Genomic DNA, 16,238 nt, shown 5'->3' on the forward strand with positions numbered 1-16,238 from the left:
CCTTGTCACCAAGCCACCGGCATCGCTTTTTCGACGGTAACAAATTGGCGGTCCAGCTCGCCTTGACAGAGAGCCATCAACTCAATCTCCAAAAGTCCAAACTCAACAGAGACCGAGGGTTGACGTAGACAGCAACCCGTCCTCGAAAGGCTCTCCCGTCGTCTTGCGAGTGTGGTGGAACTCTTGGGTGGCGATTGCAAAGTCCAGAGCGTCGCGAAAAATTCAACTCGCGAGCCCATTCATGGAATAGGAATTTCCACGACACTGGTTTGGCCCGAATGCTAATGCTAAATAATTATGATTTCCTCCGTCCAAAGTGTATGAATTATTAGAGTTCGACGGGCTCTTCCCATTAGCCAGTCCGAAGTGAGAGGGGCTCGCGATGCTTATACAATTGTACTGTGCGCCGTCAGAGTTCGCCATGGGATGTCTAAATTCCGTGGGCGGAAACGGGAAGGGCGCTCTGAAGGAGTGGCGAGCGGCGATGAGTTAACTCACTCCCAAGTTTGGTGGTTGGCCGTCCTCTTATGCAGACTCCAGAATGTAACCTGCTGCGAGGCTCGACAGCCCAAAAAGCAAGTGATGATGATGATATTGACAAATAATAATGATGATGATGATGCTGATGATGCCTTCTCGCACATGGAGGAGTGGGCCTCGGGCCGGTGCACTGACAATTCACTATTGAGATTTGCTGGGTCACAGTTGGTGCTTGTGGAGTTGAGACGCAAGCGATCGTGAACTCTGTTTGGGTCGCCTGGTGAGACGCACCTTTTTTTTAAGCGATGGAGTGGTGGACGGCCAAGGAAGCACGCAGACAGCGACTAACTAGTCGTGAGCGAAGTGACGGAGGACAATTTGGCCGCAAGGCTAATGTCAGCTCCCTGCTTTTCCCAAATGAGGTTAACAAGGGGCGCTGCGAGGGCTTCCCGTTGAGAACCGAAATTTGGAATGCTTTCCTCCACACAGAGGTTCCATCGTTGAGGTTCATATCGACTACCTAACGAAATCTCCGTTCACCATGGCATCTTGCAGTGCCAGCCCTTGGCCCAGACCCAGGCCAAACGGTTCCAAATTTCCTGCGCGTTCTTCAGCTTCAACAGCTGCGACTCCGCATGCCGAGTATCCTGTCTGTGGGCCTCCACCCATGGATCGCCCAATGGCGGACCGCAACCTTGGATAAGGTTGATAGCGTCCATGGCATTGAGTGGGCTTGTCCTTGACCGTTTTAGATCTGTCCAAGGTCGTTTTATTGGCCGAGCTGCCATGCTTTCTCTGCCACTCCGCCACGAGTTTCAGCGCTGGCGTTGCTCTGCATGGGTGCTATATTTTATTATTCTTCCATCCGACTGTTTTGCTCGGCCTTCAACTATTTCGCAAATGCTGTCAGTTAAATCTCCTCCTCGCCCGCGCCCTCTTCCTCTGTCGGCACAGCTTTAACTTGGGCCGATATGTACTCCCAATCATGCGGCACCCTCCACCAGAAGTTATTGCCTCCTGGCCCACTCCGAACTATGTGAATCCGGAGTTTCAAGGCCCTCAGCTGGCCGTGGTTTCAATCACATTGCTCGTGATATCCTTCGTTGTTGTTTTTCTCCGTATGTACGTGAGAATCTGGATAAGACGCTCGGCAGGTTGGGATGACTGGCTGATGCTTCTTGTGCTGGTAATATTTATTTTTCCAGTTTTACCGCCCCTTTACCGCCATTTGGCGATTTCAATGTGGAGAGAAATTATTGTGTTTGCTGACTCAAATAGCCGATCCTGCTTTCGACGTCCGTCATCAGTATTATTGCTACACGCTATGGATGGGGTAGGTCCTCTCAAATGCTTATCTCGTCGATGCGGCACTCGCTACCTTGCAAAGATATGCTCACACTAGAACCCAGGAATCCACATCTGGGACAATAAGAAGGAATGGTTCAGACCATCTCGGATTGTGAGTTCGTTCGCATTCCCGAATATCTGCTTGTATATGATATTGCTGGGCAAGTCAACTCATCGAATCTGCTATTGAACTAGTCGAGCTGGAGCTCGGAGGTCCTATACGTTCTTCTGATCACTCTTCTCAAAATCTCGATCCTCTTATCCTACCTCCGATTCTTGACGACAAGGACCTCTAGGTTTATCACATGGGCGATGGTCGGCGTCATGGTAGCCTGGTTTATAGGTACCTTCTGGTCCTTCTAGCTGCTTTTCGGAATGTTTCCAATTAACATATAGCGGCTAGCATATGAGGTCATTATGTTGCTCAACTGCATGTAAGTGCTCCCTCACCATGAGCTATTCCATAGTTTCTATTTGCTGACATTATGCTTCCGTAGCCCCCTCCAGGATTACTGGGAGAATCCGACCCCAGATGCAAAATGCATAGATGAGTTTGGAAAACTTTTCTCTTCAGCGATTACAAATTTTGTTACGGATTTTGTCGTTCTTCTTCTGCCAATCCCGACCTTATGGACGCTGCGTCTTCCCATACGAGACAAAATCGTTTTGGTCGCTTTAATGAGTCTGGGATTTACGTATGCAGTCCCTCAATTTCACCTTGGGATGATTGCTCCGTTAATAGGGAAATTCCTTGATACTGACATCCTGATTCTATATAGCGCTTGCGCCGCTGCCGCCATAAAAGTATATTATTCTTATAAAGCAGTTCTGCTAACATATGATGTAACATGTAAGTGCCGCTCAGACCGTTGACTGGCATTCTTATCGCATAACTGATGGATCTGCGCGACTCACTAGGGGAGGGATATGGTGTCTGGTTATGGAGTGATGTCGAAATAAACCTCGCCGTGATCTCCCCGTCCGTCCCGATTCTTCGACCTCTAGCGCAGAGATATTTCCCTCGACTTGGATTCCGATCGATGCCGCAATCGTCGGATAGGACGCCCAACCGATCAAGTTTCAAGGCAACCCGGGCTATATACAGACAGGACACCATCCAACAGATCATCGATGACTCACCGGACCATACCAGCTCTACGGAGGCCTTTCAGATGTCGCCATCCCCGATATCAGTGATACAGCCTAAACAAGGCCGTCGGCCTTCGAATGACTGGTCAGAGTGTTAAGAGCAGCACACCGCCTACGGTCTCAAAAAGTTACAGCTCCATGTATTTTATTAACATCGCCGGTCACCGGCGTACATACGCGTGTTCAGCACAAATGTATATATTATAATAACCACGGGATTGGCTAATTTACACTTCCCGGCCCCCAAGGCTAAGTGCGCCGTCCTAACCATCTCCAAGTCTCCCAAAAGGCCCAGTTGTCTTGCGTTCATGCATGTGTATCTCAATTCTGTAAAACTTGATGGGGTTTTAAGTGAAACCGAGCCATGTGACATGAAGCACTCCTGTTCATAGGCAAGCCGGCCCCAAACCGCAAAGGTTCAAACTCCAGCGCGGAACCCCCAGCTGTTCTCAAGCTGTGATCGTGAAACAAAAGCTTTCGCCGGGCTGTCCCTGCTCAGGACTGCCAGACCCAGCCACTAGTCCCAATCTTGTTTAGCCCGGGATGGATAGTTGTTGCGGAATATTGATAATCCGGATGGAGTTCGGTTCGGTGGGGCATACCAGTTTAGGAAGGAGGATAACTTAAAGTTTGGCGCTTGGAAGAGGCAGGCGGCTCTGGGCTGGCCTCTTCTTGGCAACTCCAAGCCAAGCCAGGGGAGATTTCGGTCGGTGCTTTTGCTCTGGACGGGGAGGGTGAATACTTCACTTGGCGTTGGCAGATTCGTCTCACCACCAGACTTCCTCGACAGAAGAGGATCAAAGCTAAGCTCGTCTGAAATAGCCCTCCTGGTGCCAAATGCTCTCTGAGTCCCTGCCTCGCCGTGCAGGGACGATGACCAAAAAGGCCCGCAGGGGAGTCTTTCCATCTTTTGAACGCGGCTCCTCCGTATAGGGCTTAGTTAACTGCTCCTGGATTAATCACACAGCAAGCCCCGAGACAGTCCAGACCTTCGCCGTCGTCAGGCCACTTCTCCAGAATGTCACTGTGCACGGGGCAGATGAAGGATGTCACCCTGACATCCCAATCCTCTGGCAAAACTTCACCCAAGCTGCAAATTCACATCTCCTCCATGGGTTCTCTTTCACCAACTACATGAAGCTGATGGGGTTTATTCGCACCGAGGGGGCGACGGAAAGTAGCACTTATCTCCTATGAGAAGACGAGGATGGCGATTCAACTCGTCTCGCCTGTCTAGAACCCCCCCCCTCTCTCCAAAGTCTGTTGCCTTTTGTATCCTGGGACATCCTGGTCAGAAGTGTGTGTCCATGTTTTTTATGCGTCTACAGAGTAAACAGAAACTTAATCAGAAACAGCTTCATAGGCACTTCATTAATTACGGCAAATTTAATGTCTTCTTGACTATTTGATTGGGTAAGCAGCGCCGGTATGGAGTACAGAGTACATAATTCGGGATTCAAAGACAAATCAAGGACAAGGCTCCTCAGTTCACATGGGGTTAATCCGTTGCCAGCATCAGTCAATGAATTCAACAATTTTCCTAAACGTGTCATCACCACATGCCCATTTTCGAGCAAGAAAGATGTCGCATGTCCAATGGTCAAACGGCTTTGAATGCATCTTCTGGTATCTGTGGTGCTCTCTTGGTCCGCATTTGCTTAAATAAAAAGTTCTCCGTGATACGCACGGAGAATAATGGCAATGCAAGGTTACAGCCCACCCAAAGCTGCTATCTTTCTGATCAAATAGCAAAACAAGCAACCAAATATGCTCAGCCTTTTCAAGCGGATCATATTGCAGGAGAATGATATAACTGCAATACAACCGGCGTGAAAACAATCCTTCCCGGCAATGGCTAAATTAAAGGTCCAGGAGGCTAGGCTCTTCTTTCATCGACCCGCCATTCACTTGAGTAGGGGCAGCAGAGTAGAACTGGACGACACGGAACCGCGACGTGCCGCCGGTATCCGCAACGCGCTCCATCAGAGGGTTTCCTGTCGTGGATACATCGGTGGTTACCTCTCCGAACAATGACGCGTATGCTTGCTCATCCGCAAGCCTCAATTTCTCATTCACAGCTAATCGGCTCGTCTGGAGTGCTAGCTGCGCATCAGCTTCCTTTGCACCCCCATTGGCAAAATCTCGATAGTGCTGGACAGAAGCCATCTGTTCGGCGCTCGTAAGTGGAGCTGCATTTTTCGGATACTGCGGCACCCGTGGCTGAATGGCTGATCTGTGTGCGATACCACAATCGCACTCACAGGGGCGGAAGCACTTCCATTTGCATTCGTGACCGCAAGGAAGAAGCTTTAGGCACGGCCGCTCACACTTGACAGCTTTGTGCGGGAAGCTGTAGAGGCGATGTTAGCTTGAGTATATCGGACGTTTTAGGGTTATTTTGCGGCCCTTACGCGTGACAACGAAGAGGACATTTATGCCCGCAATCCAAGGAAGCCCCGCAAGGGGATAAACAGCCTCCGTCTAGCTTCTTCCACGTCTCTGGGTCTTTTCTAAGAAGTTAGAGAGCTTCGAGGCGAGGTATTCGAGAATAAAACGGTGACAGGAACAGCAGGAACAAAGAAAGGCGGCTTACCTCTCACAAGAGTTTTCTTGTCGTGCCCAGCACAAGTTACGGGAATGTAGTACCCTAACCGCTTTGGTTCCTTGCGCATGATCTGAACAATCTCCCACCAAAGACCATTATGAATTGAGAGGGCCTCTGCATTCCCGAAAATATAGAAGCCGCGTTTGGCTCGTGACAAGGCAACGCACACTCGGTTCTCGATGGAGAGGAACCCGATGTTGCGCCCGCCGCTACGCACAAGTGAAAGTAGAACAATCTCATTTTCTTCCCCTTGGTAAGAATCAACGGTAGCCACCTTGGAATATTGTCCTTGCAGCAGTGGAACCTCCTTTAGAGCTTTGAGGATTTTTTTCCGCTGGCCGTTATAGAATGTCAAAACAGTGATGTCCTCAGCAGGTATTCCGTTCATATAGAGGTATAGGTAAAAGCCTACCACCATTTTGGCTTCGCTTTCGTTATATTTGGACAGAAGGCTGTCCGACGACTCGGGCCATGAATGGCAGAAGAAATACGAGCTCACGTTGCCCATCCCGGGAACACCAGGTCGATTGAGAACATCCTCATGGTCTTCCAGATTATCATAAATTGGTGTGAGAATCCTGCGGATTTCGGGGGCCATTCGTCTTTGTTTGGCTAAGCATTTGAATTCCACGCCGTTATGAACAAGTCTTTCAAACATCGAAATGTTAAGGTAAAATGGGTCACCTTCCAACTCCTTGAGGGCACATTGACCTTGTAGCTGTTTATGATCGCCGACGAGAATGAGATGCTCTAGGCTTTCCACACATGCCGCTGCAACTGGTGCCTCTATAACCTCTGCTGCTTCTTCGACCAAAATAATTCTGGGCTTGAGACTTGAAACGAGTGCCCTGTATTTGCTCAGACCGGTAGTTGTCATGCCTATCACCCTCGCATCTCGTAAGATGATCAGATCTCGTTCCCATTTGCCGATCTTTAGGTTGGAAGCTGTGGTATTATATTCTTTCATGAGGGACCGCAGTTTCTCGCTGATAATCTCCTTGGCACGTTTCTGAAGAATCGAATAGACATTGCCGCGGGCACGCGCTGGGATTTTCCACATATCGTCGTATTTTAAGTATTGATTGCTTACCGTTTTTCCGGCGAGCATGAGGTTCGTGCGACCAGTAAATCCTTCCTTTAAAGCTATGTAGTGGCCTCTGAGATTCTCATAATCGTCGTCGTCAAGTCCTTGCTCGGCTTCAAGCTCTTTCAACTGTTCATATTCGAGATCGATCTCGTCTTCGACAAATCCGAAGTTTTCCATCTTATAGGTCGGATCGTACTTGATCATCTGCTCCCCGAGCCACGCAGAAACGGGGTCTATCTCATCACCAGAGTGAATCCAGCCCTCAGCACCTCTAAGCAGGGAATCGTGTTGGGATTGGGTGATAAGCTCTAACTTGAGAAAAAGCGCGGCTTGAAGTGGCATGCCTGACCTATCCAACGTAAAAGGCTGAATTAATTCTGCAACCTTGTCCGATAGAAGCCTATATTGCTTTCTTGCCAGGCCTAATGCTCCGCCAGGAATGAAAGGAATGTTATATTTCTTCCTCAGCTCATACACGGTTCGTTTCCGAATCTCGAGGTCCATGCTTCTTCCGCCAACTCGGACATAATTCCGTTCAAAGGTTGAGACGTGACGGAGGAGTTGATCAAGAGCATGATTTGTCTGTGCGGCAATGATGATTGGTGGGTCTTTTGGGCCTATATTTGAAAGCAGCGTTCTGATAGCGACGACGGAAACATGAGTCTTGCCAGTTCCCGGAGGCCCTTGCACAACCGACAACCTCTTGGTTAAAATATGCTGCAATGCTCCCCATTGCGATGTGTCCAGGCCTTTGGGAGGATTTGGCCACTCTCGTAGCATGTTTATATGTGATACCCCATTTGCAAGAGGGAAAAGCGGTGACGCATCAATTACAGGGTTACGTTTGACGTATTCCGGTGGCTCCACATCGTGCTTGAGGTCACAAATATACTCATGAAGCGGAAAGCTACCGTTTATTAGAAGCTGAAAAAAGCCCGAGAATAGAAGAACCTGGACATACCTTTCCTTGCTCATCTTCTGAAGGGCTAGAAGTGTATGCCTTAATGCCTCGTAATATCCGTTGCGAGACTCAACCATGAGCCATTCTTGCTGATAATCAAACGCTGCATGGTCTGGGTTGGCGAAGAAAAGGTCAATTTGGCATGGGTGTGACTTGAGACCTTCCAAAGGCCTTGCTGCAACTACTGCAACAACACATCGACTTTTAAAGTTGTCGTTGGCAGGGGTCAATGCAACAATTTTACCGGTTGTCAATCTTTGAGAATATTCCCAGACGATATTCTTGCCTGCTCGAGCAATTGAAAATTGAACCCTGATAGCAATGCCTGACTGGGCGCATGTTATTCCGACGATTCGCACCTACAAAAATAAACTTTTAACTCTTGTTTAGTCATTAGGAACGTGGAAGAGCTTTACCTTTTCGTAAATGCAAATGTCCAAAGTATCCTGCATACGAGGGTCCTGGCGGACATAAGCAACTGCATCGCGAAGAGGAGCAACTGCGTCCTCACGCAGAAGCTCGTAATGTGCCTTAAGGTACATCTCCCGAGAGCGCCAAGGGCCATTAATCTGGTTTGGCAAGAGAAAGACAGCATCGCCAGGGTTGATATCGGCATCAATGCCTAGAATCTCACCGGATGATGGAACTTCGGTTTTTCCTGTCCAGGAGCCGGATTCTGCGACATGGCTGGCAGCCTTGACATATTCTCCAATGCTCCTATTTAATGGCACTGACGCCGGCACATTGGTCGGTGTCCCGCCTCGATGGGGCAGGCCAAAGTGGCGAGATGCCATTTTACTATAGCCGATATCAAATGCTTTTTTTGAGTGAGAGGGGAAAGGCTAGAGAAAGAAAGAATTAAAAGCGTTCCGATATATTGTAGTAGGGGATAAACAAAGCGTCTTTGGTGCTGTTGGGGATCGACTTACAAAAATCAACAGAACTCAAGGAGAGAGCCACCCAGAAAGCTAATAAGTGCTGGAGGTGAACTAGGCTTCCTTCCGGCAAGGAGAGAAAAGAGAAGAACCAGCGAGATTGGCCTGTTCGAAACTGTGGACTGCGGAGCTACAGCACCCTGGCCAAAGAGGTCAGTGGGAGAAGTTGAAGAGGAGAAAAAGAAAAGACCGAAGAGGAGTAGAGAGTGAAAGAAACCCAAGCAACGGCGGCAGGGGAAGCTCCGGCGGGAAGGAGGCAGCAGCCTAGCCCTGTTGGGCAATTTGTTTCTCGGCAAAATCACTTTGCGGATTCACCAATCCTCAGCCAGTTCACCCAGAGAAGATGTCTCCCGTGAGGATATCACACAGGCTTTCCTCCTCAGTCTAGAGGAAAGATGGGTCTGGAGACGGATTGGAGGGAGAGCTTGAAGAAGTAGGCGCCCATGTAGAAAGAGGCAGAAAGTGAAAAGGTGTGTGCGTGCGTTAATGCGAAGAAACGGCAAAAGGGAGTCTCCATATGGCTCCCGTAGAGCAGCATTGCTGCTGAAAGGTAAACAAACACAAGAGCAGGCCTTGTGTGATTGAAAGGACATCCTGGGAGAGACTTCCCGGTTGATTGCATCCAGTGGACAAAGCGGTCCTGTTTTCACTGGCCTGCTTAGTTAACTGGTTATATGTTTGTAACTAGTCCGGAGGCGGCACATTGATCTTTTTAGCAACACAGGTTCCCCCCTGTATGTGCGATCTCCCTGGTTATTTCATTTATCCAGCAATAGGATGCGATCACCAAACATTATGCGGTCCTCTCTGTGGAAGCAGCAGCAGTCGTCGCATTAAAGCTGTTCACGTGGGCTGCCTAGCGCAGTAGTTTAACTGTCGGATGGCTGCTTTCTCCGAATTCCGGCGTCAAGGAAGTTCAGACGAAAGCCAGCAAGCAGATGAATTGAATGGAGATGGGCTTCTAGTTAATTCCTCAGCCAAGTTAAAGAGTATGAAGATGTGATGATCCCATGCGATGTTGCACATTGTTTAAAGCTTTCCGATACCCATCTTCTCTCACGAAAACACGCAATTCAGATGTCATTCTTACCACATGATACATGCCCTTCTTTGAATCCCTGGTTCAGCCATCCTATTAGTGAATTTCCACATGCGGCCTGGTCCCTCCCCGCTAGCCCGTTCCGGCATGGCGCCCTCGGCGGCCGCGCCGCGCCCGTGCGTGCGCCGAAACGCCTACATAAGGTGCCGTCCCTGCTCCTCCTCGCGCTGCTTCAACCACCACCGCGTCCCTTCGTCCCTTCCACCTTCCTCGCTCCCTCGCCTCGCTCTCTCGCTTTCTCGCTCCACGTCCGCTTCTACCCCCGTGCGCGTCCACCCACCCACTACGCTACGCCGCCGCCCCCTCCCTCCTTCTTATCCCTGACTTCGCAAAGCCGTGGGCCGGCCATGCCAGCTTCATGTCATGACAGCATCCCATTGGCGCCCCTGCGGTCCCACTTGGGACGGAGGAGCAAAATGAAGGGAGATACAAGGCCATTCGGGACGTGTCACCTCGCTTAGGAGGGATGCCGTGCCGTGTGGTCGACGGGGATGAGTGAGTCCGGGGCATTGCGCACCCCTCAAACAAATCATCCAATCCTCTTGAGTCGCAACATACGCTCCTGCACGCGGTAAATGGACCAAGATTCGCCCATATTCTCCATAACAAACATACACGGAAGCCCTCAAATCGAGGCACCCATAAGAATGAAACAGGTCTCAAGTCCATCCGCCTCCAGGTGGCAACAATTGGCCATGATAACCCTTTCCTCATTGCAGATGGCGAGCCTCTCTCAAATGAGACCATGGGGGCGGTATCGGGGTCGGGGGTTGCGGCGGGGTTGGGTCTGACATCCATCCGAAACCGACATTGCCTTCGAACGGTTAACCAGGTAGCGTATCCATGGCTATCCATATGTGGCGCTGTATTATGGCCCCCTTCGCTGAGAACAGCAAACCCTGCCACACTCTTCCATGCTTCTACATGGCTTCGATAACGATGGATAAGGTTGGTATCTCCAAAACCCTGCGTCTACGTTGTGATTTACTAAGGGATGTTTGTTGAAGGTTCTTCCTCTGGGTCGTGCCGGTTCGCTGCTTGCCTGGACCAAAGACCTTCTTGCTATTGCCCGCCATCTTCTCGCTTCATTTCAGTGCGGAGGCGGAAGAGTCTGATCGTCAACAACCCTCGTCGAGACGAGGGACTCCTCAAAGCAGCCAGTCCAGTCGCCGCCATCGTGAAAAGTACCCAGTCGACCAAGAAGACTCTCGTCAGTTGAAGAAGAGTATTCTAGCGATCCTGAAGGGCCTCGACACCAGCACCTCACCTACTTCAACCTTTCAACCTTCTGCTGGTGAATGAAGACATGACAATCCTTCCTGGCGAGCATTTTTGATCGACCTCGACCTCGCAATCAGAGTGGAACGGGACGGTTTCTCCGGAGCGCGAGGTAAGACTGGCACTAGGGCGTTATGGCTATTGGTGTGTTATATCGTGAAAAGCATTCCTTCATGCATGATCTTGAATCATTTTTCTGGGTGCTCTTCTGGATATGCATACACTACAATGGCCCTGGGAAGGGAAGGGTTGTCGAGCGCTTCGAGGAGTGGAACTATGTAAATACAGAGAAGCTGGGTGACAAGAAGAAAGGGGTGATTAGTGATGAAGGGGACTTTCTTAGAATTGCTGAGGAGAATTTCACTCCATACTACTTCAGATTTCTTGTGCACAGATGATGTTGCAGCTTCGCATGTTCGGAACATGGCCATATGCGAATGTATGGAGTATGGGATTGCAATGATGATGACTAACATATCAGAAAGACTTCAGTGCCCAAGTGTGCATGATCAAGCTATATTGCTTGGCATGTTATCTGGTGCCCAGAAGCTTCCTTTGTCCGCTTCTGGTTGATATTCCAATTCCTGAAAACCAAGCCTTGCCTTTTCATGGAGGGCAACATCACAGACTGCATCCCATACTGCCAGATGGGCAGAAACTATAGTGGGCAGTGAGACCATGTTTAGAGCAATGCAAGATAGAAGCACTCACCAGTCACCAGCATTCTTCCAGTCCATTCATTCAATTCCTTGGCAAGGATACAAGCCACATCAACCCTTCCATGGAAAACTGTGCCATGAATTCCCAGAGGTTTGTCTTTTGATTCTTCCTCCAGCAGCTGAACATCTCTGCTACCACCTCCATCCAAGCAGCTGACAAGATAAAGAGAGTAATGCAGAATCTAGCACTGAGATCAGCATGACTCTTCTCCAAGTTTTTGGGACAACTAACTAGAATCTTATCATCCTCTGCCAGCAACCAGTCCATCCAATTGCATATCCAGTCTTGATAATCTGGTCATCTTGTCAGCTTCAGTAATACTTGATGGCTCAGTGCACACTGACACTTCTCTTGTACCTCTCAAATCAAGAAGATACAATAGTTGCACAACTCTTCACCCCAATTAATCATGCTCTTCTGTTCCTCAATAAAGCAACACAGTAGCTCTTGCACATATGATAACTGTCTGGTGATACTGATATCTGTTGCAAACAGTGTCACAGCATTATATGCCCACATCTCTTTCCAGTTATTCTGTAGCTTCAGGCCACCATGCAGCCCATCAACCATGACCCTTAGAAATCAGTAAGGTGTCAGATACAGCACTCTCATAAAGCCAGTTTGGGTTTTTGTAAGAACCATGGCTGTGACAGCACCATTATCTGGATCCATGTCCCACCAGATCAGGTACAGCAGGTGGGACTGCCATGATGACCAGAAGTCAAGGCCAGGGACTTTCAAGCATACATACTCCCCAGGGCTTAGCTTCCACAGTCATAATAGGTGGAAGCTCAGCTTCACAGCACCTCTGTGCTTTACTACTTGTGCAGTCAGCAGTGGCTGGCCAGCCACAATGTTGCAGTACAAAAGACACAGCCAATGTACAACTGTCATGCTGCTCAGAAGGCAGCCTGCCAATATAACACACACAGTATCCATGGCCTGCAGCTGCTTCAGATGGAGTCTCACCATGACCACAGCTGCAATGCTGAGCAATATATAACCAAGAACCAAGATCTGATAAAACCATGAGCAAATCCACAGCAGCACAATGACAAAAAGCACTGCAAACATGATTGCAGCCTGAATATAGCAGTAAGCATACACATGTAATAAAGCAAGATGAGGCAAAGGCTTACCACAAAGCCAAAGCACAGAGCTCTGTTGCCAAGGTCAAAGACCATATCCCAAAAGACAGTGGTGATATGCAGGGCTGACTAGAGGACAGCCATGGCTCCAAAGACCTGGTGCAGAAGATGGTACACCTCAAGAAAGATTCTCAATAGGTCTGCAGCCATGCTAAACTGCAAAGTGAAAAACAAAGAAACAACATGAAGTAAGGTAAGAGTTCCTGTCCTTGAGCTTGCTTTATAATGATCTTGAATGCTGATAAAATTACAGGTGAACATACCAGCCCAATGCACAAGCCACCATATCATTTTGGTGTAGGTGATGGGTCCAAAGAACTGCTGACAACATATAAGATATGGTTGGAGCCTCCACTGGAAACAGGCCTGCATCACTCACTCACTGAGTATCAAGGAAAGGAAATGAAGGATCCAGTGATGCAGAGAAAGGCAGACCACAAGACTGGCGGCAACAGCAGCATATAGTGTCACAACATCCATAGTGCAAAAGGCAGAGCACAGGGGAAAACAGGATGGAAGCAGAGAGGATGAGCAGTGCAGGACCATTTAAATGGACTGCATGGACTCCAAATCTTATGACTGTGTCAAAGGCCACAGACTTCAAACATATGGTCGTGGCCCACGCCAGTGCCTCAAATCATGATTGAAGCGCCGAGCACTAATTATGGCAACAACTATTTTGAGAAACATCAGTTTCAAGTATCACTTCAAGCTATTTTTGGGCGAGCAACAATTGCAATAGCCACTTCAGAGGAACATATAAAAGAGCCTCATCTCAAGAGCTGAGATAGCTTTCCAACTCCAAACAATTCCCACCGCTCACCCAAACCCGAAACAGAAGAGAAAATACGAGGTCTCATGATGGCAGGACGTCTTGGCAAACGGAAGAGACTCAGCCGACCCAAGGACCACGACACAAAGAGGAGGGCCGCCAAGGCAGCCCGAGAGAGATTGCGGCGTGGGAGGCTGGCACTCTTCAAAAGATCTGACAGGTTATACCAAGATGCTTGCAAAACACAGGACATACATCTTTTCTGTTGCATTTTTGAGAAAAAAGCCAATGGGAAAGGAAAATATTTCACATACATCTCTCATTCAACATCATCTTGGCCTCCCACAAGAGAACAAGTAGTGAGTTTCAAGACCATTATTGAGGAGAGCCTCTGTTGACCTGTGTGTAAAATAAGGATGAGAACTTTCCACTTACCAACTATTATACACCCAAGGACTTTCTGAGGGAAGAGTCATGTGAGGAAGAGCCTCCAGAACCAACCCTCAAGCCACAGCAAAAATTGTTTGCGATCTCTAAACCCCCATCATTGGCGAGAGTTGAGCCTATGCTTCTACCACCAACCGTGGATGCGACTGGCCTTGGGATATGGGTAGAAGGCTAGACTGGCTCAAATGGTGTCCATATTGTGGTGCTTCGGCAGCTCACATTCTTTGGTTTTTCAGTCTCGGAGGGGCCGATCTCAAAACGGTGACCAGCTAGGAATTCAGTGCCGCGGCACAAGAAAGGTTGGTGGAAATGGGCGATGAGGTTTCTCCGGTCTTCATTGGGTTTATCTTGCGAGGATTTTCAGCTCTCGTACTCAGTCTCTCTCGAGTACTCCATATATACGTTTATTATTCCCATGAGTCGATGGTCATTTGCCGTGAAAGCCGTTGGGCACCCAGGCCGCAAAATGGTGTACTGAAGCTGTGGTTTCGCAACTATTTTTGTATAAAATGTAGAGTAGGATTGGGATTAAAAAGAACGGAACTATCTTTTCCTCACACTATGAAGGTAGAAATCTTGCAGGTCTGGATTGCACTCTTTTGCTTTCTGCTTTGCTGTCTTTTTAGACCAACCAGAGAAGGCAAGAGTCCTGGTAATCATAGAGGTGGTTGCGAGTACACCAAATTCATCCCATAGAAAGACTGCCATCTCATCCAGGTATAAACCCGGCTTATCAAACAATGCTCATGAAGTGTCTCTAATACACCAGGCACTCAAACAAAATTCATAGAGCTGACTGAAAACGGGCCGCCGGTGTGTTTTGCGATCGTGAAGAGCGCGGCGGGCTGAAGTGATTTCGGAGGCATGATTTCGGGCAAGGATGTGCTCAAGTTTGTACTTTGGGGAACCATAATTTATCGATAGGCTAGAGAGCCGGAAGCTGTTCAACAATGCCATTCTTCTTCTCAGCAACATACAGATGCTGGTTTCCCGGTGCAGTCGCAAAGTACAGAGATTGTCTGATGCCATTGCCTGAGAGTCTGCAGGCGCCAGTGGTTGCTGGTGTGACAATGCCCTGCTTCAGGACCCAGTCAGACACAGCATTGCCTTGCGAATCCAGCAGCTGTATCTCAACAGTGATTTGCTGCCGTCTGACCATTCCACCAGCCGTTGTTATTGGGATGTTTGCGCCAAACCCCAAGTAGTCTGGAGGGATGGCCAAAGCCAGGAGAGCTGTATTGAAGACTGTCAAGGTATTGCTTCCGGTGTCATTGAGCATTGTGATATCAATCGAGAACGCAGTGGATAGAAGGCCCCGGAACCGGCCTAATTCGTGCAAATATCTAACTGATTTAAGGTACGTATCAAACGTGTGTATTGCCGAGGAAATCCTCTTTAGAGATCTAAAATACTAACCTCGTGTCCGAGCCCTTGGGCCCGGTAGTAATTGTATACCGTGCGATGTGCGAGTTGCTGGTTCGAAGGCTGAAGGGGGGGTTGGATGTAAGTCAGCCAGTCAGCCTTCACAAGGATGGAGTAAATGAAGTAAAAAGCTTACACTTTTGGACATGGACTGAGGGGGCGCAGTAGACGGCTCTGGCACGACATCTGGAATCGTATTCTGTGAGGATAGTTGCTGGCCATAACCCTAGGTTGAAATGATAGTAAGCACAGGCAGTGGGTGGACAGATAATTGGGGAGGGGAAGGGAAATACCTCAACCCAGTATGGCCGCCGGAAATCGAGATCTCTATGGAGGACAACTTTGCCGTCCTGGATATATAAAAACCGTGCCGGAAGATCCCCTGCATGATACAGGTTGATAGCAGTCTGAAGATTTAGCTTCTGTGATTTACTGGTGGCAGGGTCATTGATCAGGTCTGCAGCTCTGCAATACGGCCTGGCACATCCCACTGGATGGGTTTGGGGCACACAGGCAGTGGGTTGAAAGGGCGGGACGACATAGTTTGCAGGATGGAGATTGAGATGGAGATGGGGATGAGGGTGGAAATGGGGATGGTGATGGTGATGTGGATGGGGATGAGGACGAGGATGGAGATGGACAGAGGATGAGGATGCGGACCGTGTTTGGGGCGGTTGGGATGAGGTCAGCGAGTACCGGGCGGAGCAACAATGTTCCTCCGCCAGCAATGATGATGAACGCATTCTTTAAAAAAGCCATAGGACCTCCCCTTTTGATGTAAGTTTGGG

General features: G+C 49.0%; 8 protein-coding genes across 8 annotated transcripts; 2 read left to right on the plus strand and 6 right to left on the minus strand.

Annotated features, from left to right (window-relative positions):
* Positions 1-76: 76 nt before the first annotated feature.
* Positions 77-1,199, minus strand: CIMG_13074 (uncharacterized protein; the record flags this gene model as incomplete). Its single annotated transcript, XM_004445343.1, has 4 exons — positions 77-287; positions 499-757; positions 830-870; positions 1,021-1,199. The coding sequence occupies 4 exons, from the start codon at positions 1,197-1,199 to the stop codon at positions 77-79; spliced, it is 690 nt and encodes a 229-aa protein (XP_004445400.1).
* A 185-nt stretch (positions 1,200-1,384) lies between these two features.
* Positions 1,385-3,194, plus strand: CIMG_06692 (uncharacterized protein). Its single transcript, XM_001242795.2, has 8 exons — positions 1,385-1,666; positions 1,759-1,813; positions 1,890-1,939; positions 2,023-2,170; positions 2,231-2,261; positions 2,325-2,522; positions 2,607-2,677; positions 2,746-3,194. Exons 1-8 carry the CDS (start codon positions 1,466-1,468, stop codon positions 3,072-3,074), a joined length of 1,083 nt encoding a protein of 360 aa, XP_001242796.2. The 5' UTR covers positions 1,385-1,465; the 3' UTR covers positions 3,075-3,194.
* Positions 3,195-3,493: 299 nt separating this feature from the next.
* CIMG_06693 (uncharacterized protein) lies at positions 3,494-3,883 on the minus strand (the record flags this gene model as incomplete). Its single annotated transcript, XM_001242796.1, has 1 exon — positions 3,494-3,883. The coding sequence occupies one exon, from the start codon at positions 3,881-3,883 to the stop codon at positions 3,494-3,496; it is 390 nt and encodes a 129-aa protein (XP_001242797.1).
* Positions 3,884-4,321: 438 nt separating this feature from the next.
* On the minus strand, positions 4,322-8,452 carry CIMG_06694 (DEAD box helicase). The gene is made up of 5 exons (XM_001242797.2): positions 8,046-8,452; positions 7,630-7,988; positions 5,570-7,575; positions 5,388-5,481; positions 4,322-5,326 (listed from the first exon to the last, which is right to left on the minus strand). Exons 1-5 carry the CDS (start codon positions 8,421-8,423, stop codon positions 4,837-4,839), a joined length of 3,327 nt encoding a protein of 1,108 aa, XP_001242798.2. The 5' UTR covers positions 8,424-8,452; the 3' UTR covers positions 4,322-4,836.
* Positions 8,453-9,872: 1,420 nt separating this feature from the next.
* Positions 9,873-11,332, plus strand: CIMG_11803 (uncharacterized protein). The gene is made up of 2 exons (XM_012358698.1): positions 9,873-10,611; positions 10,671-11,332. The coding sequence occupies exon 1, from the start codon at positions 10,239-10,241 to the stop codon at positions 10,452-10,454; it is 216 nt and encodes a 71-aa protein (XP_012214121.1). The 5' UTR covers positions 9,873-10,238; the 3' UTR covers positions 10,455-10,611; positions 10,671-11,332.
* An 87-nt stretch (positions 11,333-11,419) lies between these two features.
* On the minus strand, positions 11,420-12,845 carry CIMG_06696 (uncharacterized protein; the record flags this gene model as incomplete). The annotated part of the gene is made up of 8 exons (XM_001242799.2): positions 11,420-11,599; positions 11,653-11,842; positions 11,893-11,954; positions 12,039-12,235; positions 12,301-12,323; positions 12,413-12,479; positions 12,590-12,744; positions 12,801-12,845. 8 exons carry the CDS (start codon positions 12,843-12,845, stop codon positions 11,451-11,453), a joined length of 888 nt encoding a protein of 295 aa, XP_001242800.2. The 3' UTR covers positions 11,420-11,450.
* A 141-nt stretch (positions 12,846-12,986) lies between these two features.
* Positions 12,987-13,963, minus strand: CIMG_13075 (uncharacterized protein). The gene is made up of 3 exons (XM_004445344.1): positions 13,896-13,963; positions 13,541-13,843; positions 12,987-13,483 (listed from the first exon to the last, which is right to left on the minus strand). The coding sequence occupies exons 1-2, from the start codon at positions 13,902-13,904 to the stop codon at positions 13,580-13,582; spliced, it is 273 nt and encodes a 90-aa protein (XP_004445401.1). The 5' UTR covers positions 13,905-13,963; the 3' UTR covers positions 12,987-13,483; positions 13,541-13,579.
* Positions 13,964-14,525: 562 nt separating this feature from the next.
* On the minus strand, positions 14,526-16,055 carry CIMG_13076 (uncharacterized protein). Its single transcript, XM_001242801.2, has 4 exons — positions 15,744-16,055; positions 15,587-15,676; positions 15,445-15,513; positions 14,526-15,371 (listed from the first exon to the last, which is right to left on the minus strand). The coding sequence occupies exons 1-4, from the start codon at positions 15,836-15,838 to the stop codon at positions 14,954-14,956; spliced, it is 672 nt and encodes a 223-aa protein (XP_001242802.2). The 5' UTR covers positions 15,839-16,055; the 3' UTR covers positions 14,526-14,953.
* Between the last annotated feature and the right edge of the window lie 183 nt (positions 16,056-16,238).

Source organism: Coccidioides immitis (assembly GCF_000149335.2).
Source record: "Coccidioides immitis RS genomic scaffold supercont3.2, whole genome shotgun sequence".
Taxonomy (NCBI): Eukaryota; Fungi; Ascomycota; class Eurotiomycetes; order Onygenales; family Onygenaceae; genus Coccidioides; species Coccidioides immitis.